The sequence below is a fragment of the Meriones unguiculatus genome, chromosome 21 (assembly GCF_030254825.1).
Source record: "Meriones unguiculatus strain TT.TT164.6M chromosome 21, Bangor_MerUng_6.1, whole genome shotgun sequence".
In the NCBI taxonomy this organism is placed as follows: Eukaryota; Metazoa; Chordata; class Mammalia; order Rodentia; family Muridae; genus Meriones; species Meriones unguiculatus.
Genome location: NC_083368.1, coordinates 57,790,132 through 57,815,097, shown reverse-complemented (window position 1 = coordinate 57,815,097; position 24,966 = coordinate 57,790,132). Strand labels below are relative to the sequence as shown.

Genomic DNA, 24,966 nt, shown 5'->3' with positions numbered 1-24,966 from the left:
TTTACTTGGTTCTATTTCTTGTACCACAATAAATTAAAAGAACAAACAAGTAAATAAATATTTAAGAGCCCAGGTTTATTTCAAACATCTAGATTTAGCTATACCTTAATAATTTTTTTCTCATGGACATCAAATAGGAATTTGTGCCAGCCCCTTCTATTTCTTTAGTTGAAACCATAACCAAAATTTGACTTAATAATGGTATCTGAAATTTAATTTTAATGCAATAATTAACATCTGATTTCATAGTGCATAATAAATGTTGGAATCCTTTCCTATGCTGAGAGTCTTAAGCTCTCTTTGTTAGGTAAGGTCTTTATTTTGAGATAACTGGGTTCCCCTGCGTTGTAAGGGTGAATGGGAATTCTCCATACTCTTCACCCAGTCCCTCTCAGCCTGCACGATTGCTATGGTGACAGGAGCATCAGTGTGTGTGGCAGCGCTGAAGCAGGCTTTCCCCGCAGAGATCCCTGCCTTCCCTTAGGAGCCTGTCTTCGTCCCGCTCCCGTCCTGCTGTATCTCCACAGCTCTCTTCAGTCTCTCATTTTGTCATTTTTTCAAGGGCTGCATTTGTGGAGCTAGGCGGATACACCGTTTGGACTGTGTCCTTGCACTCTTTGGCTCCTTTTTACATGTGTATTGCTGGGGAGTGGGCTGGGTGCCAGAGCCGTGGGAGGCTGTTGCTCCACCGCAGAGCCACCCGTGCCCGGCCGGGGTGAACATCCTTCATGGGCAGAGCTCTCTGGAGCTTCCGGTGTGTGTGCCAGCAGTTGCTCTTTGTTGCCGGCTGGTTTTCCCTGGTATGGCCGTACTTGACTTAATCACCCGCCTGTTGAAGGACAGTAGCACTGTTTACAGCTGGGGACAGCTCTTTTAAAGAGTGCTGTACGCGTTCATTTCGAGACTTCTGTGTGAGCAGGTCTCACTTTTTCTGGAGTAAGTGCCGAGAGCACCGGTGCCGGGTCATGTCGTACTTTGGTTTGATTCAGTTTGCTTTTTTGTCGTGTCTCTTTTGGAGACTGTTTCGGGTCTCAGACTGGCCTCACCTCCCTGGATAATCAAGGCTGGCCTTGCCTGCCTGAGCTTCCAGCCTCTGCCTTCACGTGCTAACACATGGTTAAATGTTTTCCCGAGTGGCTGTACCATCCCAGCCGGTGAGTGGCCGTCTTCTCCACAACTCCACCCGCACTCGGCGTCGGCCCCACTCTACTCTACCACACTGAGGAGCCTGGAGTGGCCATCACTGCACTTTCAGACTTGCCTGAGAGCTCAGGAGGAGGCTTTTGTGTGTGCTTGCTCTCTGTCTGTCTTCCTTGCTGAAATGCCTGTGCGGACTGGATTACTTGCATTTTTACCATTGAATTTCCAGCTTCTTATCTATTCTAGACACCCGTCCTTTGTGAGGGGCGCAGTTTGCAAGTTCCCTTCTCCATCTGCAGCTTGTCTTTTCCTCCTCCAGACAATCTTTGAAGAATAAAAACTTCATCTCAATGAGGTCCATTTTTAGTAATCATAATTCCATTATCCAGTTTAAGAACCTTGGCCTAAACTACATTCCAGAGGCTTTTTCTGTCACGGTTTTTTTTCCTTAAAGTCTCTGGGTTTTACATTTAAGTCCATGCTACATTGTGAACTGCTGCTGCGTAAGAATGGCCGGCATGGATGAAGGTTCGCTTGCTCCCTGAGGGGTGTCGCACTGCTCTGCTGCCTCCTTTCTGGTCAGCAGGCGGAAGGACACTCACGTGGGCTTATTGCAGGGACTCTGTTCTGTCCGCTTGATCTGCTCACGCCGCCTTTGGCTGGCACTGCACATCCTTGATGTAGCTCGCTCACAGTAAGCTGGCTACTTGGAGCTGGTTAGCCTCCTTCTGCTCATTCTGACCTTTTCTGTACAAAATTACTTTAACTTCTTTACTTTTTCACACAAATCTTGGAATGATCTTATTTACATTTATAAAAGGCCTGGTTGTTGGGCAGGAATTATTTATCAGTTTGGAGAGAACTGTGGGCCTGCCTGTCTGTGGACTTGCCTGTGCTGACCATGCATGTGCATGGAGGTGTATAGGATGTCGCCTTTTGCATCTGTCCCCTTTAATGTAGTGCAGGGCACGCCGAGTTTATCTGCACCACAGCGTGCGTCCGCACGTCATTCCGCTTCATCGCCAAGCCATGTTCTATTGAATGGGTATCCCATACTTTGTTTCCCAACGCGCCAGTGATGAACATTTGGATATTCATACTTTTTGCTCATGGTGTGTCTTAAAAACATCAGGATATGCAAGTTTTTGTGTACATGTGTTTTTGGTTCTCCTGAGGAGTTTAATTACTGGTCAGATGATACTTGTTTTTCTGAGGACATGCCAGTTTCTTCTAACTAAACCACACTGCTTCCCATTGCCATCAGCAATGGGGTGGGGAGCTGTGTCTCCTCCAGGTCCTCACCATTGCCTTGTTCACCATCCTGGCCATGTCCACCATGATGAGCCGGGGTGTCTCATGTGACTGTACTCCAGATTGTGCTCCTGGTGACCGATGATATTGGACACTCGGGGGCTTATTGGCACTTGTATATTTCCTATGGAGAAGTGTCTATTCAGATCATTTGCTCATTTTAAAAGTGGATATTTTTCCACATTTTAAGTTCTTTTGTTTATTCTAGATACCAGACTCTTAGCAGAAATATGATTTTCAGATGTATATTCCCATTCTGTGGGTTGTCTGGGGTTTTTGTGGGATTTGACCAGAGAAGTAAATTACACCTACCCATCTTTTCTAGAAGCAGAAGTCTCTCACATTAGCTTTGTAATAGCTTTTAGAAGGGCCAAAGCATGCCTTATTGCTTCAAGCTCCCAACTATTTTATAGGCAGTGTGGGAGAAAAATCCTTTTCTAGCATTTGGTTTTTTGTGTGTTTCACATTTAGCCATTAATCAGCTTTAGGGAGAGTTCTTTAGTGTTTGCATTTCCAAGCATTTTGTGACTGGCCTCTCTGATGTGTGGAGCCTGTGGGTTACATGCTAAGCTTCCAGCCTGCTAGCCTTTTGTGGCTAGCAAGGCCTACAGCAGCTCTGAACATATCATTTTGCCCACAGGCTATCAACGCCATAATGAAAATGTTGAGGAGTCCTGCTTAAGGAAATGCTAAGAGGGACCGAGAGGCCCGAGCTGCAGCATGGTTTCACCAGGGAGATTTGGTTTGGGTTTGGTTTTTGTTTTCTCATGACAGGGTTTCTCTGTGTAGCCTTGGCTGTCCTGGAACTCACTCTGTAGACCAGGCTGGCCTTGAGTGTAGAAAGATCTGCCTGCCTCTGTCTCCCAAGTGCTGGGGTCACAGGCATTCGCCACCACCACACGGTTCTGTTTGGTGTTTTTAAGCTCTGCAGCCAGAGCCGTGGAAATGTACAGAATGAGTAAGCAGTCTCTGGCTCTAGGGTAATTAGGTGAGCCTTTAATCAGAAATCAGTGATCAATCTGGAATTAATCACGGCACACACAAAATCAAGAATTCTGTGGCATGTCTTATCTTCTTGAAAGGCTGCTCGCTTCCTACTGGAAGAGACAACTTGGTCTCTGTACTCCTGACTAACTGCTCACAGAAACCTGAACCCTGCGGATGGCTGTGGCTGGCACCTCAGAGTTACACTGGACCTCCAGAATTTCCTTTGTTTCATAGGTGCCTAGGTGTTTGTTTTCTGTTCCCCTGCGGGCATTCTGCCCAGTCCCAGCTCCGGGTGTTCTGAGCAGCCTCTTTCAGTGTTTCTGTTCTGCAACCCCACAGGCTTCATTTAGGGATACTCCCTAAACCCCCGGCTTCCCCGTGTCAACCTCATCTTTCATCATCACTGCATTGTCCTCTCACTTCTATTTTCAATCCTCTGCATTTCCTTAGCTTTCCAATCCTGTAGCCGTCCTCCACTCAGTGTTTTGTAGAGGATTTTTCTTCTTGTGGATGTCACCTTCCTTTTGTTACAGCTGTACACCTGAGCATTTCCTTTTCTCTCCGTCAGTCTCTACCTTTCCTGGATAATCGCTAATAATTTTGGTCTTAAGCTCATTATAGGCTGCATGCGCTTCATTTTTATTTGGTATTTGATTTGTCTCTTACGTCAAAGGAAGGAATGTATGTGAAAAGCTTTTACAAACCAGAAAGCTGTAGACCCACGTACAGCTCATCTAGGTTAACAAAGGACCACTGTGCCTCTTTTCACACTTCCTGCTCCTTCTGAGCCAAAAGAACTTCTCTGTAGAGGAGGGAAATATTGAAGGAAAAATAAAGCTGTGGAGCTGTCTCTTAGCAACTGAATTCCTGCCTTATAAATCTTACCCTCTCCAGATTACTGCCGCTCAGAATCATTTGCTTTTGTTACATGCTCGGTACAAATAATGTTATTAAATTATAGGAACACAATAGGGAAAAAAAAATCAAAGCAGTGAGTCACTCCACAAATCGATTGTGCTCTCTCTTTGCACAGGGCTACTGATGGAGTTGAGTTGTTTCTTTGTCTTGATTCAGATTGTGGAACCCTTGTTAGGTATCATTCATTGCAACTTCAGTGGTGAACAAGGTGGAAGTTACATACCGCCTTAGGCATTTCCAGGTTGCCCGAGTCCATGGCTCGCATGTGTGCTCTGCAACATAACTGTGCATCAATCAAGCTGCACATCGTTTAAAGAAAATCAGGAAATCAGGCATGTGAAACGCAAGCCAAATCCAGATGTGGCTGTTTACATTGTAGAATAACTTACTCTAAGGATGCTTCAAATAGTGGAGCTCTGTAGTCTGTTCCACCCAGGCAGTGGATTCCGTCTCCTCTGCTAGAATACAGGAGTGAGGATTGCGAGTGTGCATGTGGATGTGCGCAGATAAATGGCCCCAGGCTCCCTGTGGAAAGGTAGCTACGGCGGTCCAGTCAGCGAGCAATGCCTTGTGAGCGGGGCGAGCTGCTCGCTGTGGGATGCGGGCAGGCAAGGCTGCTTCCTGCTGGGTAAGCCAGTGCAGAGATGCTGGAAAAGGAAAGCTGCCGAGCTCCGGGCAGCCAGCAGGACTGTGCCGGCAAGGTCGGCAGTGTGGGCAGTGGCCAGCCGCTGAGCTCTTCTGCTTTGTTTGGCTTTTTAATTAGTCTTATTTAGGAAAATTTAACAATAATACCTGATTTTAAAAAGTCTCAAAAGATTAGCTTTTCGGGCTTCTTTGGTATAAAAGACATGTTTGTAAAGAAGTGACCTATGAAGTTCGTCCATCTTTAGTCATTTTGTTGCAATTAGATGTAGTAAGATAAAGCACTTAATTGACACATTGCTATAAAATTTGTGTTAAAATGCCACCTCTCTTACTCCAGTCGTTTACAAGGGGCCAGGGGTGGTGGTCCTACTGTGTCCTCTCTCCAGCGGAAGCAGTGTGGAAACCCTCCACTGTCTTTTCTTCTCCATACCTGGAAGAAGGAATTTCTGTAAAGAAAAGAGTCTTTGTTACTAGCCCTCTTAGATCTGCTCATAATTTTGCCAAGTATTTGTAGAAATGCAAGAGGTTTTCATTTTCCTGCCTTTTCCTTCAGTAGGAAAAACAAATGCTAGGTGGGGAAGCCGTTCCTCTGAGCCTTCTGGGGGAGGTGGGGGTGCTGTGCAGAGCTGCAGGGAATATTGGTAGAGCATTTACTTAGTATACATGTGGCCCAGGGCTCAGTCCCTAGCACTGAAGCACTAAAAAATAAAAAACATAAAAATAAAATTTAGACACTTTGTTAGTAGAAAGAGTAATTAGTTGTAGCTACAACATTTTATTTAATTTTTATTTAATAAGTGAGGCTGGCTGTTGTTTTCCATTCCTCAGGGAACTGTATGATCAGATGGTCCTGTGCTCAAAGAAGGAGCACTTCCCACAGGTCACAGTGTTTTTTAAAGCCACAGGAGAACTGTGGTCATAGCTTAGGGTAGAGTCCTTGCCTGCCATGCAGGAAGCCTAGGGTTCAGTCTCCACTACCATTTATAATAAAACACAAGTAGAAGAGCCAGGCGGTTCTGTGAACCATGCAAGAAGCCGGGAGGTTGGGAATGCTAATCCTCAAATAATTGCTGAGTTGCCGCATTGCTGGGCAAATTGATGAGGCTTTTTTCTCCCAGCTTTCTGACTAGATTGCGCGAAGCTCCTCTAAACCCAAAGAAACTGCCACTTCAACCACACACGGTGTCAGAGACAGGAAGGGACCTGTCACTAGGGTTCCCGTGTCAAGTGTTTTCAGGATAAGACTGGCAGACGCTGAGCAGCAAACTAATTGGGTTTCTCTTCAGAACTCGGTGTGTCGCCTTGCAAGTCCACACTTGAGTTCAGAGCTGCAGAAGGGAAGAGGGGTGGGGGTCAGGAAGAATGATGGCTTCTGCTGTGGAATTCCTGGGTCAAGTCTTAGGTCAAAAGGCTTATTTTAGACTTTAAGGAGTATTGGCTCTTTCTTTCTCTCCCTCTGTATATCCTCCCCACAAAAGGAGGAAAAAAGCTTTGGCCAAAGAAAGAAAGAAAGAGACAGAGACAGAGAGAGAGAAAGAAAAAAAAAAGAAAAAGAAAGAAAGAAAGAAAACCAAAGCGCCTAAAACAAATTGTATTTGGTTCTTGTCTGGATCTTGGTGGCTTGGGAGGGTCTTCTGAAACCTGCTCAGGGTTTGTCTTGAGGAGGCTTCAGGCCTCCTTAGCAGCCCTGCGTGCTGTCTGAGCTTCTGGAAGGACACCGTCTCAGTTTAGGGGTATACTGCAACCTCCCTAGCCTGATGGAGAGTGTGTCCTAAAATAAAAACAGACAAAAGTAGCAGTAATAATTAAAAATAACCCCAAAGCAGTGGATTTTTATTCTGTGATGAATCCATGGTAAAATTTTAATAACAAATTAAGTATGGTGTTATTTTGAAAATAAATTTTGAGTTTAAGATGGGATTTTTTTTTTTCCTCTCAGTTTCTTTCTCAAACGTGAAGAAAAGTTCAAAATTGTGCTCTCAAATGTCAGTTCATACCATTCATAGAAGGAAACACTGCTCTGAAGTTAGGCTGACTCTCAAGGTTTAAATGAAAAATTGTTTTGACTGTTTTTCATTTCGCATGTTTAGGTGCGAGGTAGGACTGGCCATGTTGAATCAAATAGAATTGCAGCGCTCTGCGTTTAAAAAAGTAATAACAGCAGCTCTGGCCTGAAAGCCAGAATTTAGTTCCTTTGGAAACCAGAATGGTCCTGGACCAGTTTTAAAGCATGAGAACACTCCAAACCACCTTGGGTGGTGCTGCATATTGTAGAACCATAAAACACGAGGGCTGGGCGTGCTCAACAGTGGGCCCTCGGCACACCCAGTGCAGCGTGGATGTGAGTGCCCAGACTGTGTGGTCCAGGCCGCAGCATCAGCATCAACAGTGGCATACAGGGTGGAAGGAGGAGAAGCCACAGAGACAGGGTGGGTGGAGAGAGGTGCTGGGGCAGCCAGGGAGGCGGACGTTAGACATCCAAAGACGATGGCTTCTTTCTTCATCTTCCTCTGTATATCTAACCGCAAAAGGCTACGGTGGGTGTAAGGAGGAAGAAACCTCTGACTCTAAAAGGGAAACATGAGGGAATGCAGGCTGTAAATGTCATCTGCGTTGCCTGAAACCACTGAACCACAGTGGAGCAGAGCGCTTCCTCCGTTCCCTTCCCTCCCTGGCTGATGCTACCTAACCTAAAAGGTCGTGGACCACGTGTGGCTCATTTGCCTGTTGTCCCAAGTTCTCTAGTAACAGGACAGAGGAGCTGAGGGTGCTTACTCTCAGCCTCATTCCTAACAGTAAAGCATCGCTAAGACTTGTCTTCTTTTCTAGGTAACAGCATGACCAAATACATTGAGAAGCTAGAAGAGATTAAAAAAAGTGAGTACACCATTGGTGGCTGGGGAGAAGTGCGAGCTCTGCAGTGGCTGGTTAGCAGCCCCTGCCCTCCGCAGCTGCCGTGTGTGGGGGCTGTGGGGGCCAGGTGAGCCTGCAGCTGCCTGAGACTACTCAACTTACACTCTGGAGGGGATTTTAAAGTTTGAGTGCGGGACCAGCCACAGCCCAGGTGTGTGGTTTTGTTGGACTGCAATCTTTGTGGTCGTTCTCTCTGGGGCTCCGTCCTCTCTTCTTAATTGGTCCATACCTGAGACAGGGTAATAATAGCTTTCTTCATAATCTTGTTGTATTTGCTGGCAAGTGTTCATGAAGGACTAAGAGGTCTGAGGAAACCACTCGACTTAGTGTTCTACATTAGCCATGCATTGCAATCTGTTTTCCTTCCTTAAAAACCGTATTTCATGCACACCAGTTAGGAGCTAGCCTACAGAGGATGCAGTGCCCCCAAAGAATCATCAGTTTTCAGTCTGTGTCCAAAACCAGTCGATACAAAATGTACATGTTGAGGCCAGATTTAAAGAAGACATCGAACATCTGTTTTCTAGGATAGATCTGCTCTGTGTGGCACAACAGGGAGCCAGGGTTTTGGCCAGTAGTAGGGAGAGGCACTCCTACCCCAGTTCAGGGCTTGGCTCTGCTAACATGCAGCTTCTGGGGAGGGAAATTACAGTTCTGAAATACACCAGAATTTTTTTTTCTTGACACAGCAGATCTTTTAATTTAAAAAGATAACGTCCCATTTGAATTACATGATGTAAGAAACCCACAGGGGGTGTGGCCTGGGGATGGCCTTCTGCCTCTTTATTTGCTACACTCAGCTAGAAGACCCAGTCTATAGACACTTTAAAATATGTATTTAATGTGAAATAAATATATAATGTTTACATGTAAAACGAAGCAGCCTTCTTCATTGTACGTGATATCAGTTATCTCTGTTAGTATATAAGGTGTGTTACATTTCTGAACCATGAAAGAAAGTCTGTCTACTCACCGACTCAGCCCTGCCATCGGCCTCGGTCCGAGTACGGTTTGCAGCAGCACCCGCTGGCCTGTTCTCTTTGGGCTGATGGCCTCTTTCAGTTCCCTCCATCTGAAGCTGCATGCGAGCTCACGTGTCCTTCCCGGGAACTTGTCCCAGAAAAAAAAAGTCCTGTTCTACCCAGATCGGCTAAACCTTGCTTTCAAACATTTCTTAAGAGCACAGTATGGTTTTCAGAGTCTCCAAAATTTCAATGGAGACTATCTTCCAGAGAACCACTCCTGGAATTGAATCCTTGAACATACTCGCCTTCCTTCCTTGACTTCTGCACCCGATGCTTTGTGCTCCTCCGGACAGAAGCACTTTGGAGTCTGGTTTGGCACCTGTGCCTTCCCTCATTTTCTGCTTCAGGCATTCTCTTGGTTCCAACAGGAAGAGAATGCGGCCTTGTTTCTTGACATCCTAGACCCGGCTCTGCACTGGCCTCACCTCAGCTGCCACGTCTGTCTGAAATCACAAACCTAGTTCTGTTGCTTTCTTTGATTTGCCTTCCTCTGTGAGCTCAACTTTCTTTTCTTTGCTAGTAAAGCATTTTGACAGAACCCCGAAAATGCAGAAATCCTTTGTAACCTGAACATTCTTTGCACTGTACCTGGGGGAAAACGATGCTCTCTGCCATTGACCATTGACAAAGCCCATTCTTGGTACCTGGTGGTTAAATGACACTAGCTGGACCCAGTGTGAAACATCCTAGATAGTCAGGTCTCTGTCCTTCCAGTAACTCGAGAGAGGCCGACTGGACCCTGGACTCACTAGAGAAGCAAAGCTTGATCGTGTATCTAATCTGTGTCCTGAAGAGTCTGGGAGCTCCAGGCAGCAGAAGCTCCACTCTTAAAGCTGTGCTTGCTCTTGCGAGGACAGAGCAGCAGGCTTGTCCAAGCAATCCTTTTTAGTACAGTTTAAAGCTCTGCGTAAGGCTTTGGCTTGATCTTTTATCTCCGGCTAATAATGTCAGAAAGTCCTACTGATGGCTCTCTTCCTAAGCCAGAACCAGGTACGTAGCACCCAAGCCGCAGGGTGCGCTGGGTTCCAAGGGCTCATGCGAAAGATAGTCTACAGGCTGTAGGAAGTTTGCTGTTCATCCAGTATAGACTGTTTATCCAGAGAGGGGTTAAATGTGCACATTTGCTATTTACAGGCATTTCAATCTGTATAATTGTACCAAAAGAGTACCAATGGATAGGTGTCAAAATGTAAGCTCCTTGAAAGGTAGTGGCTTTTCCATTATCTAATTTATTGTTATTTTGATTTAAAAAATGAGTTTGGTTGGGCAGGTTGGTAGCAATTTGAAGGAAATGCTTTAACAACTGGCTTGTTCTTCTGAGGACTCTGCTCAGCCTGTTGGGATTGGTATCGAGGCATATTTATTAACTTACTTTATCCAGTAGAAGCTGCTCTGAGAACTTTCTAGAAATAATAGTCTTCTTGCCAAATTGCTCTCTTCAAGATATTTAAAACAGGGAAGTTTTAATTCCCTGCAAGAAAAGCCGTAACATGTTTAACAGATGGGTAGTTTTAAGGTAGTATTATTTCCTGACTCTAATTATTGAAATATTTGGTAAATCAAGCTTAGATTACCCTCCAAAGTAACCATCCGGTTTGTGCTGAGTTAAGGGGGAATTCATGGAACTGATTAGTAACACCAAGTAAATAATCTTAAACACCTTTAATCCTTTCCTTTGTTGCTAGGAGTCTCGGTTTGTGAGACATTCTGTGAAGGCCATGGCAATTATCCAGCTAACCTTTAGTAATTCTGAAATAACGAGGCAGTCTTTAAGGAGTCTGAGCACCAGTGTAAAAACCATGAACAGGAAGGAAGGAGAAAGGCGGGCAGAGTTCAACAATGTGAGCTTTAAAATTAGCATCATTGTTAGAAAAACTTCAGGAAGCGAGCTTCTGGTGAGAATCTTCAGAGCAAATATTAGAAAACCGAAATTGTCCCAGCATTTATTGTTTGTTAGATGTGATACGAAGATGTGGTTTTCTTTGTTTGAAGACGAGGTCTTGCTGTTGGTTTCAGGCTGGTCTTAAACTCAGGATGCCGCTGCCTTTGCCTCCCAGTTGTTACGGTTGCAGATTGTTCTACCATGCCTGGCTGGTACAAAGAGCTGTTGCCATACCTGGAGAGGCACCCTCATTTGAGTTATATTTCAGAACTGAAAAGGTGATGCTGATTGAATGCAGGCTAGTTTTATTTGGCTTTATTTTTGTTGTGGTGAAAACACAAAGCATGATTTACCGTCGGAATCATTTCCAAGTGCGCGGTTACTGCAGTGCTGCTGTGTCTTCTCATTGCTGAACAGTGTGCCTCCAGAGCTTTCTTCGTGTCGGTATGACTAGGTTGACTCTTTAAAGAAACAGCAGTTAACTGATGAGGCCCAACCATAACTTGTACCCAGCACACATACAAGTGACATCTCACATCTCTGCTATAGTTCACAAGCACAGGAAGAAATTCTAGCTCTCTTTGGAGGCCGAGTCAGAATCCAGGGTGTAGGCATCCTTCCCGCTGTCTGTCCTGAGGCGACTCAGCTTCTCCCAGTCTCTGGCATCATCTGTTTGCCCCCTGCTTTGTTCTGAAAAGGACTGAGGCAGCTCATGAGAATGCGTGCCACACAGTATGGCTGTGGTGGAGACAGAGGAAGGCTCCTCAGGTGTCCCAGGGGAAAGTGGGAAACCTCCACCTTACCTCTCCTGTGTACACTGTGAAATCAAACGATATGCATAAAAGCATGCTCATACCTCGAAAGCAACGCCATATAACTTGATAACTGGAAAAAGTTAACAGCCCAAAGAGAGCAAAACGAATCCACATAATGCATGTCATATTTTGCTTTTTCAGATTATAGATACAAAAAAGATGAACTTTTCAAGAGACTAAAAGTTACCACTTTTGCCCAGCTGGTAAGTTCAGTGGTCTTCCTTTTGGAGTCACGATGCTAGTCACATTTTGCAAGGAGTGGTCTGGGGCCCTTTCACCATGAGGGGATGAGATGGTACATATGGGTGCTGTTCACGGGAGGATGGTGTGGCCATTTTCTCTCTGAGAAGAGTCCCGTGACATGACTATAGCTGCCTTCTCTTCCTAATGGCCAGATTTGTGGTTTAGGTTTTATTTTGCTTTGCACACTTAAATTTGGGGTCTAAAAGTATCAATTTTAGATTTTTTGAAAAATTTTTAAACAAGTGATTCCTTGTTGAGTCACTGAGCTGCGTTCTGAACTGCTGTGCTGAGTAATCTCCGCACTCCACGAAAAGCACCCTCTTCCTTCTCTGAAAAGTGATGAACAAGGTGTCCCCGTGACCTCCAGACAAGAGGTTCTTTGATGAGCTCCAGCTGGACTTGGGGCCTGTGGACGCTTCTTTAGAATGAACACTGTGTTAAGTCATATTTATAATTCCCTTTCTTCCTCAGTTGTGTGGGGATTGTCGACACCATTTTGGTTGTTATAGGTCGGGATCACATTTCCAAGAAATGCTGCGTTACACTGACTCAGACTCCACACAGATGGAGCGTTAAACTCTCACCCACGTTTCTAGTCCTAAGTGATTCTTGGAGCTTCTTTGTTGATAACATAACATGTAACATGTAACATCACTTGTTTGTTTCTTGTGCTGTTGGTGTGTAATGTTTTACATAAGTTTTTGTTGTTGCGTTTTGTTTCTGAACCATCCATCTGTGGGGTGGCTTCCACAATGATGCTTACGAGGCCTGACAGTCAATAAGATTTGCCCATCGGGACACTGACAGCATCTTACAACAAGAAGTCTCTGATGTTTGGAGTTTCTCAGTGTTTTGCAAAAGACAGAATCGCCGAGGTTTACAGTAAAAATACACACATATAACACATTTTGTTCTCTTCTGTCAGGTCATTCAGGTTGCTTCCCTGTCAGATCAATCACTGGAAGTGACAGCTGAGGAGATCCAACGGCTGGAAGGTAATTAAAATGGAGGATGAAGGAGGCTAACACACTGACCACTGATGGAAGCGCCCACCCTGCGCCCCTACTGCTATGTTCAAAGGCTTTGAGTCAGCGACATGTCTATTTGCAATTAGTGTCTCTCAGAGAAATACTATCTGGTGCCCTGATTATTCTCCTTTCTTAAAAAATAGTGTTTCCTGACACACAGTTTCACTGTTTTAGGTGTTTGAAAATATTATTTCCTTTTTTTCCAGCAAATATTTCTCCTGTCTCTGTGCATACACAGGTTACAGAATTCAGTGGGAAGAGACTGAAAGGTTGAGCAAATTCTTCTCCCATGGGATTTGTAGCTGTGCGTGTACAGCCATGGACATGTGTCAGGAGAGGCAACACTACAAAATTCTCCATGTGTCGGGAGTCACTGAAACATGCAGCAGTCACTTGTTAAGCATGTTTTGCTAGGAACTTCATGAGAATTTTATTGTCTGATATTCTCAAAAACGGCCAGGAACGTGTGTGTTACAGATGAGAAGTCCCAGCACCGGAAGTTAAGCCCGGGGTGGCCTGTCTGGAAAGGAGGGAGTGGACCCCAGCACCAGTCTAACTGTCTCCAGTAGCAAGTCTCTCCTATCAGCAGGGGATTCCGAAGAGCTCTTCTGAAAATGTGTGAGCGCTGAGAGGCTGCTCAGGAAGGAAGGTTGTTCTCCAGTTAGACTGAAGCAGGCTTCCCGAAGGCATCTGAGCTAGGCCTTGAAGGCGTGCAAGTTATGGGGATGAGTAGCCGGAGCAAGGTCTGGACATGAAAGGACAGCATGTATGCCAGGAATGTGGGGATCCAGGCCTGCCCTGGTCTTCAGGGACGGCAGACACTGGGTGGGAGATAAGGCTAGAGAGATAAGCAGGCTCCAGATTTCCTTTCTTAAATACCAACGGGAAAATAAAACCGGTCTAGTTGTTCAGTCATGAAAGGAGTACCCGGACTTCAGGTCTTGATTTTATCCTGAAGTACCCTGCAATCAGTGTATGCCTGTTTACTGAAGAGGAAGGCGTTTGTTAGGGTTGATGTAGGTCAGGAATTTCACTTCTGATTTCAAGACAAGGGTCTCAGGAAGTCTGAACACACTGGTTTTATGCAACTCAACTGTCATTTTACTGGGCTGGTTTTTGTTAGGGAGGATAAAGAGAATCTGAAAACTACAGGAATTTATCTTTGACGGATGCCTCTCGCCCAGCAGAGAAATAGGACCCATTGTAACAGAGATAATTGCGTCTCCTTGTCCAAGTATTCCCAGTTTAACTGGGTTGTTTAAGCCCCTAGATCTGGCCTTTCATTCATTGTTGAGAGTGCTGCACCAGAAGGTATGGGCGCTCGCAATTTTCTCTTCTGAAATAAATTTGCACAGCAAAATAGGCTCTTGTAAGGTAGGACGCCATAGTGGAGTCGTGTTACTGCTTTCCCTGCGTTCTACATGGATATAAGCCGGCGGGGAGCCCTGAGAACAGGCTGGCGGGGGGGGGGGCAGGGGGGCGTGGGGGCGGTTACCTGGGAAGAATGTAAAGCTTGCTTCCTCTTACACTGTTAATGCTTGTTCCCGACTTAAAAACTCTGTTTCAGGATGGCAGAACTCAGAAGACAGTTATAATACGTAATAATCCCTGTTGACTTGGGCCCACTTTCCTGCATCTTCAGTCAGGGTGTGCGCTCTGTGCTCACTTGCTTTGTGCTGCGTTAAGTTTACTTTTCATGTGTATTCTCCAGTGTCACTAAACAGGCTTCAAACACATGACTCTAGACGTGTTCATATACATACTTACATGCATACAGGACAAACCTTAGTTGAATTATTCTAACGCTGGGTATAGCGGGTTGTTTTTCTGATTTGTCATGCTGATGAGATGGTGCCCCACTGTACATGTGTGAGCAGGCATGTGAGCTCATTTCTCCTTGAACACGAATTGCTCAGATGGTCACAGGTGGCCACCATCCCTGGTGTGACCTGTGCGCACCCCTGTTGGGGGTGAATAAGAGCTCTTTGCCATTAAAACTGAATAATCATCCCTTAGGAGCTGCTCACTCATCCAACAGATAAAAATGCATATGTGATCGTTTTATCTTTTGATTTCATTGGTAGTGAAGTTGAGCTGTGTGTCTTAAGTGTGTGCGTGTGCCCACACATTCATTTACTGTCTCTTTTAAACATAGTTCATATGTTTCTTATTTTATTTTTCTAAAACAATGCTCCTCTTCATTATTGACTTGTAAGCGCTTTGCATAATTAATATACAACAGGAACCAATATAATACTGCAAATGGTGAGGAAAGTCTTTGATTAATTTTACAGTTCCCACTGAGATCAGAATAAAGGATAAAATCCCAGTTCTGCTGGTCAGTCAGGAACAGGCCAGGAGTGGCATCTCTTCATTGAGGGCTTTGAGGCCCCGAGGAAGACAGTGAATGAGACTAAGGGGCTGGAAGCTGTGTAGACACTTAGAGCTGTATTTCCACAGGAACGCTCCATCACTACGGCGTTGCAGGGAGATGGCTTGTGTTTCTGGTCGGTGTCCAGGAAAGGGTAGTGGTTAGCACTTAAGTCATAACCTCAGGCTTGTTTGTCTGTGTTCTCCTGTTGCTTGAAGTCTCTAGGCATATTTCATCATATACAAATTAAATTTTAGTCTTTTCTAATTGTTAGGCCACTTCCATTTCTTCTTTCACTGCATTTGTTAGAACAGAAAATTCCCAAACGTTGTAGCCTCATCCCCCTCTATATTCCTAAAGACTGTGGAAGAGCGAGAGAGCATCAGTATGTGTAAACTGTATCTACCCATGTTTAGTGAGGTGAGATGTTTAACCTGAGAATGTAAGCAGTGTTTATTCCTGCATATAAAATATCGTTCCTAAATCACCACAAACAGAATTGTGTGTGCATGCGGTGCACACAGGCGTGTGTCTGGGGGTCAGACCCAGGGTTGTGCGCACACTAAGCGCAGCTTCCACTAAGTTCTATCACAGAAAACATATCTTTACATTAAAAAAAAAAATTATTACATTTCCAACCCGGAACTTTCCCAGGTGGCTTAGAGTATTTGTTAATTTCTTTTGTGTCTGTTCTGGTAGACAGCAGCTGCTCTGATCCCGGCTCTTGCCTGCATCAGTGCGATGTACTGTCCGGGTTGAAGCCTGTGGAGAAAGTCCGCCTCACCTGGCCTGTCATCAGTCAGGGAGGGTATTTCCGTCGGTTTAAACTTTCCTTGCTACTACACCAAAACCTGTCAGCTGATGATTCATCCTCTCTCCTTCTTTCCCTCTCTCCAGTCCTTGCTTCCTTCCCTTTCCTCCCCTCCCTTCCCCTCCCCTCTTCCCTTCCTCCCTTTCCACCATTCCCTTTCTGTTGAACCTGGCTTCAAACTCCTGGTCCTCCAGCTGTGTCACAGGCTTGCCTGCTCGGCCCGTTGCGTCTTAAGGTTCGCTGTAACGTGGCTCTGACCCCTTCACAGTAGACTCTCATGCTCTCTTGAGGTCCTTTGGTCTGTGTCACGCGGTCAGTTCTGCCTGCGTGTGCCTTCGTATGGTATACTGGCGTTTGTCAAATGTTGTTTTACTGAGTTATGGAAATCAGAAATGTGTCCAGTATGGGGAAACTCTCCATATTTCACCTCTGCGTGCCAAACACAGATCCCAAAATTCTAGGTTTTGTTAAAAAATGTAGCCACTGACAAGAAATAACATCAGTTGTTTGCTTTAAAAGAATGTTCACTCAATTCATCTTTAAGACAATGTCTCCAAAACATGCCAGTCTAAGAACCCAGATTTTCTTACCAAGAACAGATGCCTGCAGCAAACTGCTTGGCTCAGCCACAGCCTAGCAAGCTTCTAATACTTAGCCCTAACACTGCCATAGTGTGTAGGTACCTAGAGAACTTCTATTTCGTCACGCAGATTGTTCCAAAGGCATAGACCTACTTCAAAGAGAGAGTTCTCCTTTTTTGAGCGAAGCTCTTGTTTTGTGGCTCAGGCTGGCCTGGGACTCGCTGTATAGCACAAGCTGGTTTCAGACTCCTATCGGTACCCTAGCCCCAGCCTCCCAAGTGCTCGGATCACGGCTGTGAGCCACCACGCCAGTTCAAGGTGGAGTTAATGGAAACTATTAACCACTGTTTCATGAGGGACGCTTCTTTTGACTGCCAGATGGATTTACTGTGAGAGCCTGGGCGACAGGGAAAACATGTGTGCTAGTAAATGTGCTGCCACTTCCGCAGAACTTGCTGGAGTCTGGAGCGTTCACACTGCCTCCTTCATGCCAGCAGGGCAAATACAAACACGGGGAGGAAAAGTGATGGGCTGTGAACTTAGCTGGACTGCAAGGTCAGGGCGCCAGGCTCTGTCCTTAGCCAGGTAGGGATGGAGACAGACAACATCCTAAAGGGTTCTCACTCTGTAGACACAGGAAAGGGTCCTGGGAACCCCTGGCTTACCTCAGTGTTTGGAGAGCTCCTGTGTTACAACTTTTAGAGTAACTTAGCCATAGTGATAGGATTTTTTAAAACTTTTTATTAAGGGAAATACCTAATAAGTACATTCAAGTCCTGAGATTCCATTTGATGGCTTTTTTTTTTTTTTAATTTTTAGAATTCTGTGTTTATTTGTGGTGTGAGTGTCACGTGCACCTGTGACAGTGTGCTTGTGGCGTCAGGAGAGCATGGAAGCTGGTTCTCTCCTTTCATGTATGCTCTCCAGGAATCCGACTCCTCAGTCCAGTGGCAAGCACCCTCCACTGAGCCCTCCCACCAGCCCTAAGTATTCCTTCATTGCAAATTTCAGACAATGATTCTGCAACTTCAGAGGCTGATTCGGAAATCGCTGCGAGCACCAACGGCAAAGGGAGCCCTGGGGAAGACTCGCCCAGCCCTGTCCAGTTCATCAACAGCCCAGGAGCAGGGGAGTCCGGCCGCTCCACTCTGCAGAGGTACTTGTGTTGGAGTGCCTTATTCGCTTGCCATGTCCACCTGACCCCCCTCACAGACTGACTTTCCTAGAACAGAGCTGGCAGCGGTGATGCCCCACACCAGCCCCAGCCTTTGCCTTCTTTATTAAATGCCGCCGGAGCGCTCTTTGCTTCTTGCCAAGCTCGTGTGAAGGTGGGCTGGTTAGCAGGTTAGTTTTCACTTCTCGGTTCCGTTCTTCTCAGCCCGCCCACATTCGGGCTAATTAGGGGTAGCTTTTCACGCACTAGGTCTCTGTTCTGAGTATGAACTTTGTCCTGTCTAGAGTAAGGGTGCCCTGGCATGGAACAGGCACAGCGGAAACTGGTAGCGGCCGTTGGCACCAGCTCTAAAGCACATGGCTCAGCCTTTCCACTCCGTGCGTGACTGCTCGAAGCTTTATGTGCTGGTTTCCGGCACGCAGTTATCCCATCCCCGACAAGACACTTCTGCTAGAAAAACGTCGTCACTGGTGCCACTGTGTTCTTATTTTCGTGGCTGCTTTTATCAGAGGGCTATGTAAATGCATGCAGGAAGAGATGGGCGGGACTGGAGAGGCTGGCCTGGGACTCGCTGTGTAGCACAAGTCCTGCAGAAGTCCTGGGTTCAGTTCCTAGCACCCTTTTTGCATCTCAGAACCATCATGTGACCTCTGTGGACCCCTACAAACACACAGCAGACGTAAGTACCAGACTTCGGTGTACACACACACATACACACAGTGTTTAAAACGGAGAGAGGACAGCATGAAATACGCACGGTATAGTATGGAGTCATGGTGCTTACTGCTTTAAATGCAGAGAGTGGAGTCCCAGGACGGGCGGGGAGTGAGGCAACGCATTCACTTAGGCTTGCTGTTCTCGCCCGCCCGAGAGCAGTCTTACTTCCTTACAGGGTTCGCTGCGTGCCATTTTGCTCACAGCGCCTGGTCTTCTCCGTCCTCTGACGTTCTTGCCGCATTTTCTCCCTGACAGTAAGATGGCAGCTCTTGTTTAGTGAGCTAGGAACAGAGCTGTCAGTGACGAGCGCCCTTACTTTTAGCTCCTCCACTGTCTCCTCTCCTCTAAAAGCCTCTTCAGGCTCATCATGTTCCTGTGTAAATTGGAAGTGACTGCAGATAACTACTGAAAATTAGGCTTAGTGTTCACACTGCACAGGTTGCTGTGTGAGTACAGTCACGCGTCACCTAATGACAGGACATTCTGAGAAATGTGTCATTAGGTGATCTTTTCTTCCATGATGGAGCCTCAGAGGGTGTACTTAACTAAAATGGCACCCACATCACTCACAGCAGTGCCGCTCTGCCCTGTCCACGTTTGGCTGGTGAATCTTCACACGGCCCGGGCCTGCACGTGAGGTGTGGGAAATGTTCTTTGTAATTGATATTGTGTTTAAAGATCTTTTCTCTTTTTCTGCAATCCTTATTCTTTGCCCACTTACTGTTTTCTTACTCCCTACATTCGACTGGATTAACCATCGCCTTCCTTTTTCCGAATGTTGCCATTGTTGCTGAGGGCAGCCCTTGCCCTGCACCGTCCACCCCTCAGCCCATTGCAGAGTGGCTTGCATTCCATTCTCTGAGTGAGGATAGTGAGGGAGACCTCCAGGCAGGCCTGCCCTAGGGGCCAGTGTGCTCCAGCATCTGCACAGGCCTGCCCTCTGGGCAGAGCTGCGGCACCCTGCCTGTTTGCTTCTTCTCAGGGGTGGCCTTGGAACATCATCTCTCCATTCTGAAGAGATGTTTGACCTCTGACCTCTGGCCTCCGACTAGTTTCTGATGACCTATTCTTTTCTGCTCGTAGCGTCATCAGTGGCGTTGGGGAACTGGATGTAGACAAAGGGCTCGTAAAGAAAGAAGAGCCCAGTGGCAAAGACAAGCCGTACCCGGACTGCCCCTTCCTGCTGCTTGACGTTCGTGACAGAGGCTCTTATCAGCAGTGCCATATTGTCGGGGGTAAGAGACAAGGGCCGCACACCCTCGCCTTGTTTGCTGGTGCAGGACCAGCAGTCAGGGACACTGTCCATGCTGGCTCCATCATGGATGCCCTTGGAGTTAGCCCCACCATGCCCAATGAGAGGGCCTGCCTGTGGTCTCTGGTGCCTCACGGGCCCAGGACACAACCCACAAGCAGCGAAGCCGAGTTTCCGCCTTTGTTCTGTGGAGCCCTTTCATTTTCTCTTCTTTCATAAAGTATTTGGGTACGCTTAGGTTCATGGCTCACTGACTTTGAAAGTATACTTGCCTCGTAGACTCAAGCAAGCCGGGAAGAAGGGCCAGGTTGTAAGAGAGCTCTAGGCTTCCTGATCTTGTTCTTGTCTTTGTAGCTCACAGTTACCCAATTGCAACTCTGTCCAGGACAATGAACCCCTATTCAAGCAGCATTATTGAGTATGTATCCTTTGCTGTGTTTTAAGAAGTTGGATGTCACCAGGATTTTAAGACTCAGACTTAACACGAACCGTGTTCTTAGTGTGAAAACTGCAAGGCACCTTTGCTACTAACCAGGTTAGCATGTTTTAGTTTGGATTCCTCATCGCTGCTGAACACCGAAGCTGGGAAGCCAGATCCTTGGAAACCATGCTTCACTGTGCCAGAAAACCCTAGGTTTCGGGTGTTGAGAGTGTTAAGGGTCTGTGAGACCTCGCCCTGAGACTGTGGCTCCTCCGGAAAGCCTGCCCAAATTAAACTTAGGAAGTAAATATTTTTCTATTTTCATTTTCCTCTTAAAATTTTTATGAAATTTTAAATCATATTGGTAGAAAAATACTGAAAATATTAAAAAGAAAAACTAAGATATCCTATTATCAGATAATTAGTATGAACTCCTATCACAGTTCTGGTATATTTTGTCCTGACTCATTTCTGATATGTGTATGTGTAATTTGTTTTCATGAAATTGGAGTCATTCGCATCTGTAATCCATGCTGGTGTAAGCTGTTTGTAAACTCCATTTTTGACAGTAGGTGACATCTCCTTGTAGGATCACTCCCTAAACTGTGCCTTTATTTTGGACCTTGCGGTGGTTCTGCTGTCCTATGGTAAGGAGGTCTTCAGTGAGGTATGACACAGAGATTGAAAATGAGGGCTGTCAATTTTCCTTTCCAGTGTTATAAAGGTGAAAGAATTGGAAGGTGTAAAGTTCGCAGCTCATGCTGTCAGGACGTAGGTCATGCTAGTTCCCCAAGCTGAACTACCCTGTCTTGTGTGGTTTCTGTGGCAAGGGAGGCCCTGGTGAGAATGAGGCCCGGTGTCCACTGTGCTCTGCGGATGAACCGTGGCAGCTCAGTGTGTGTTGTCCGGAAGCATTAGCTCAGTGCTTGGACCCTTAACTCGCCTCACAGAAAAATGCTCACGGCAAGATCATCATTCTATACGATGAGGACGAAAGGCTGGCCAGCCAGGCGGCCACCACCATGTGCGAGCGCGGCTTCGAGAACCTCTTCATGCTTTCTGGCGGTGAGCAAAGCTGCAGTCCGCTTTCCAGGGCTGACCCTACCCTGGGCTGCCTCCAGACCCGCACCTTTCAGTGCTCAGTGCCAGGACCTCAGCCCTGGGTCCAGAGGGAGCTGGGAGCCATGGACCTGTCCTCTGGTTCCTTCAGCACATGTGGGGGCAAGAGGGAGGTTTGTTCTTCCACTGTAGGTTTTGTTGACTGGAGGCTTCTATGGTGTTTGAGACAGGATCTTCCCACATAGCCCAGGCTGGCCTCAAACTTAATCTTTCTGTATCTGCATCCCGACTGCTACAATTACAGGCGGGCCATTAGGCCTAGCTGGCTAGCACAGGATTTTACTTCCTAAGCTAACAGCATTACTGCAGGGCTCTGTGAGAAGGCTAAAGACTTGAGCAGGAGCTTTCCTGTGGCCTTCTTGATCACTTGCTGACACCGCAGTGAAGGAGGGTTTCAGACCACGGACCTGGTGAGGAAGGACAGCAAGGTTTGCCGGCGCCTCGCTGTGCTAATCCTGCTTTTTCTGATGCTCTCCTCGTGCAGGTCTGAAGGTCTTAGCTCAGAAATTCCCGGAAGGACTGGTCACCGGCTCCCTGCCAGCCTCTTGCCAGCAGACCCTCCCTCTTGGTACTGCCCGGAAACGATCCAGCCCCAAAATGCCGCCCCTGTCAGCCGAGAACAAGTGGAGATTCACCCCAGAAGACTTAAAAAAGATAGAGCGCTACCTGGAAGGCGAGCAGGGGCCCGCAGGCAATCCTGGTAAGAGACTCTGACCTTTGCTTCTGGAGCTTGAGCCGTGTCCCCTCATCGCAAAAGTGTTTCTTTACGTCCATATTCTTAAACTACTTGGGGTTCTGTGTGTGACACATGAACTACCGGGGGGGTCACGGGCAATGGCAAGGCTCAGCATGCAGAGCCAAAGAACAAGTGCAACCGCTCAGATTCCTCCTTGGGAGAGCCCCCTCCTTCTGCTTCTGGGTCTGCTTAAGACCCTGCCCGAGCGTCCTCTTCATCTTCCTGTCTTTGCCTGCTGCTTTCTCCTCTCCCTCTCCTTCGTCTCTCCTCACCCTCTCTACCCATACCCACCCCCTTCGCCAATATCAGGCTGACCTCAGGGATGAGCCAGTAGGTCACCACTGGTCCTCCACAGAGGCTGCAGAAGGCCCCCTTGGCACAAACGTGGCCACCGACTGAGCACAGCAGCTTGAAAGTGCTCTTGGCCGGTTGTTCCTGGAACCCTTCTTGCAGCCTGGCTCCTTTCTCTTTCTTGCTCCCCTCAGGCCGACTGAACCAGAATAACTCTGCCGGAAAAGACTCAAAGGTGCCTGCCAGTCGCAGTGGCCAGAACCTGCCCACCGGGGGTCCTGCCGTCCACTCGAACCCCCGCACGCTCAACAGTGGTCACCTGCAAGGCAAACCCTGGAAGTGAAGACCTGTGTTGTTTGGTCAAATAAATATCCCCTCCTTTCGGAACCCCCAGCACTCCCAACTTGGTCATTTTCAGACTGCTGTAGAGGAATGGCCACGCTCTGTGGGCCCACTTCTCCCTCCCTCCACTCAGGAAGGATTCTGACGATGACCACAAAACCAGAGGCTTGTCAGGCGCTAGCTGCCTCCCTGTTGTTTACAGAATACTCTTGTTTTCTGAAACTGACTAGGAAAAAAGAAAGATGCTTTCTTTTAAGTAAGGTCCAGCCCGTTTGGTCTGTAACCAGTGTTGTTTTGTAAATAATTCAGTCACATCTGCTGCTGTGTTCTTCCCGGCAGGCTTTTCTCGTTCACTGTTGATTTCATGAAAGATTCTCCAGGTGGACCTGGCATTGCCCCCATGGTGCAGCTGAGTTTCTGGCTCCTGCAGCCCATGGGCCCCACACTGCGCCAGGTGCCTGGCTGAGTCTTAGCTCGCACGCCGCAGGTTCTGCTGGGAGTTTGAGGCTGAGGTTGCATCTTACTGGTTTAGCAAAGAAGCTCTGTGCAAAATGATCTCGTGCTTAAATGGTTTCCTGGGACCAGAAAGGTGCGTGCTCTTCTGTGCTCACAGCAGAAGGAGGAGGGCCTAGCACAAGGCCCCAGCACCCCAAAAGTCTGTGCTCAGAGCCTTGGGAGGCTGCCACAGCTGTCTCCCCGCCCCCCCTCCGATTATGAACCTAATATCAGTTAAAATTTCCCATTGCTTGACTTGAGTCCAGCCGTGTTAGATGGGCAGAAATCATGGTCACGTGAAAGCGGCAGCCTCCCTCATGCAGGCGTGGGGACACACAGGTGAGGGGACTCAGGAGTCCTTTGTCAGCGCTGACAACCCCTTAAGCCCTTGCTTAAAAATACAGTATTAGTCTAATTGAGTAATTAGTGCAATTTCCTGCTTGCTTTTCATTCTCACAACTGAGCTGTGATTAGGAGGCTGTGATTATAGATTCTGGTTTGGGCCGGAATTTTGAATCGGCATTAATTGAATTGCTAGATGACTGACACCCATTCTATTTAATTGGAGGAACAAAGACCTCAGGTAAGGATGAGGCACATGAAGTCATACGGAAGGACCAGCCTTGTTAATTTTTATGGTCTGTGATGGTAGCTGTGATAAGGGACTAAAGAATAAATTGTGCTCTTTGTCATGGCAACCAGCTTCTGAAAAGCCAGCTGAAAATTGCTATCCTTAGGTGGTTACTGCTGCTGGGTAAGATTTGCCTTAACAGTACTATTTTCTCACCACTGAAAGAAAAAAAAAAAAAAAAAAAGGAAAAAGCCCACAGTATTTCTAGCATGAGGGTTGTGTTTGTAAGAGAAATAAACGTAATAAATAATCTCATGGAGACATATGGAAAAATAACTCAGTCAACCCAGCTCTGTTTCAGAATGTGTTTATTCTTCTCTACTTGATTTCCAAAGTGCAACATTTTCCAGTGCTTTAGAAATCAGACAGACCAGGGACATTGTTCATATGTCAAGCCGTGCCCAATTTTCCACAAGATTCGGGAATCTTGTATAAAATTCAGCCAATGTACACATAGCTTTAATGAGAAGCCTGCCGTGTTTCCCCATACATTGATTGCCTGAGAGCTTAGCTCAGCCTTTTGCTAATGCCAAAATGCACTGGCTTTTATTTTCTTTACAGCACAGATAGAAAAATGCAAGGTTTCGGCACTCGACTTTCCCCTAGCATGGACAAGATTTTCAGTCATCTTTGACACATACACATTTTTTAAGGAAAACCCGTTCCTTGGTAATAAAGTTCTGGTTTGCCACGTTCACATCAGGAGATTAGACCTCCTCTCTCAGTTCTGTTTTGAAAGTAAAGGACGGGTTCCTCCTGTTCCTGTTCCGCATTCACCGCGAGGGATGTTCGAGTTAGAAACTATTATATGTACGTAGAACGTCGGGTTAGCAAAGCCATTATTAGAATTGCTGTGTATCTACTGGTGTGGGCTAGCAGGCTGAATATATGTCCGCGTGTTTCTCCGTAGCACTTTGCCCTGTTGGCAAGGGAGGCCCGACCTTCCCCTGCACGCAGCCTTCCTCTCGATGCTTTTGCTCCCTAACATTCCGCCTTACCAGGATCTTCACTAGACTGTTTGACATGTATTATCTAAATGATCAGTGATACTTTGTGCAATTATGAATGTTGAAGATTAAAGAACATAGTTACTAATTTGTCGTTTGCTATTAATGTGC

At 46.6% G+C, this 24,966-nt stretch overlaps 1 protein-coding gene across 3 annotated transcripts in view; it reads left to right on the top strand.

Moving 5' to 3' along the window:
* Cep41 (centrosomal protein 41) overlaps positions 1 to 24,943 on the top strand; it is a 38,099-nt gene extending 13,156 nt beyond the window's left edge. For 2 of the 3 annotated variants that reach the window (XM_021641327.2, XM_060373784.1), the window contains 9 exons: positions 7,831 to 7,878; positions 11,778 to 11,839; positions 12,805 to 12,874; positions 17,682 to 17,826; positions 19,645 to 19,796; positions 20,168 to 20,235; positions 21,185 to 21,299; positions 21,838 to 22,053; positions 22,575 to 24,943. In XM_021641327.2, the coding sequence (XP_021497002.1) occupies positions 7,831 to 7,878; positions 11,778 to 11,839; positions 12,805 to 12,874; positions 17,682 to 17,826; positions 19,645 to 19,796; positions 20,168 to 20,235; positions 21,185 to 21,299; positions 21,838 to 22,053; positions 22,575 to 22,723 (1,025 nt within the window). In that variant the 3' untranslated portion in view covers positions 22,724 to 24,943. Of the gene's footprint in view, positions 1 to 4,851; positions 4,985 to 7,830; positions 7,879 to 11,777; positions 11,840 to 12,804; positions 12,875 to 17,681; positions 17,827 to 19,644; positions 19,797 to 20,167; positions 20,236 to 21,184; positions 21,300 to 21,837; positions 22,054 to 22,574 lie in introns of those variants that run through there. The other variant, XM_060373783.1, reaches the window with a different exon arrangement.
* Positions 24,944 to 24,966: the final 23 nt, after the last annotated feature.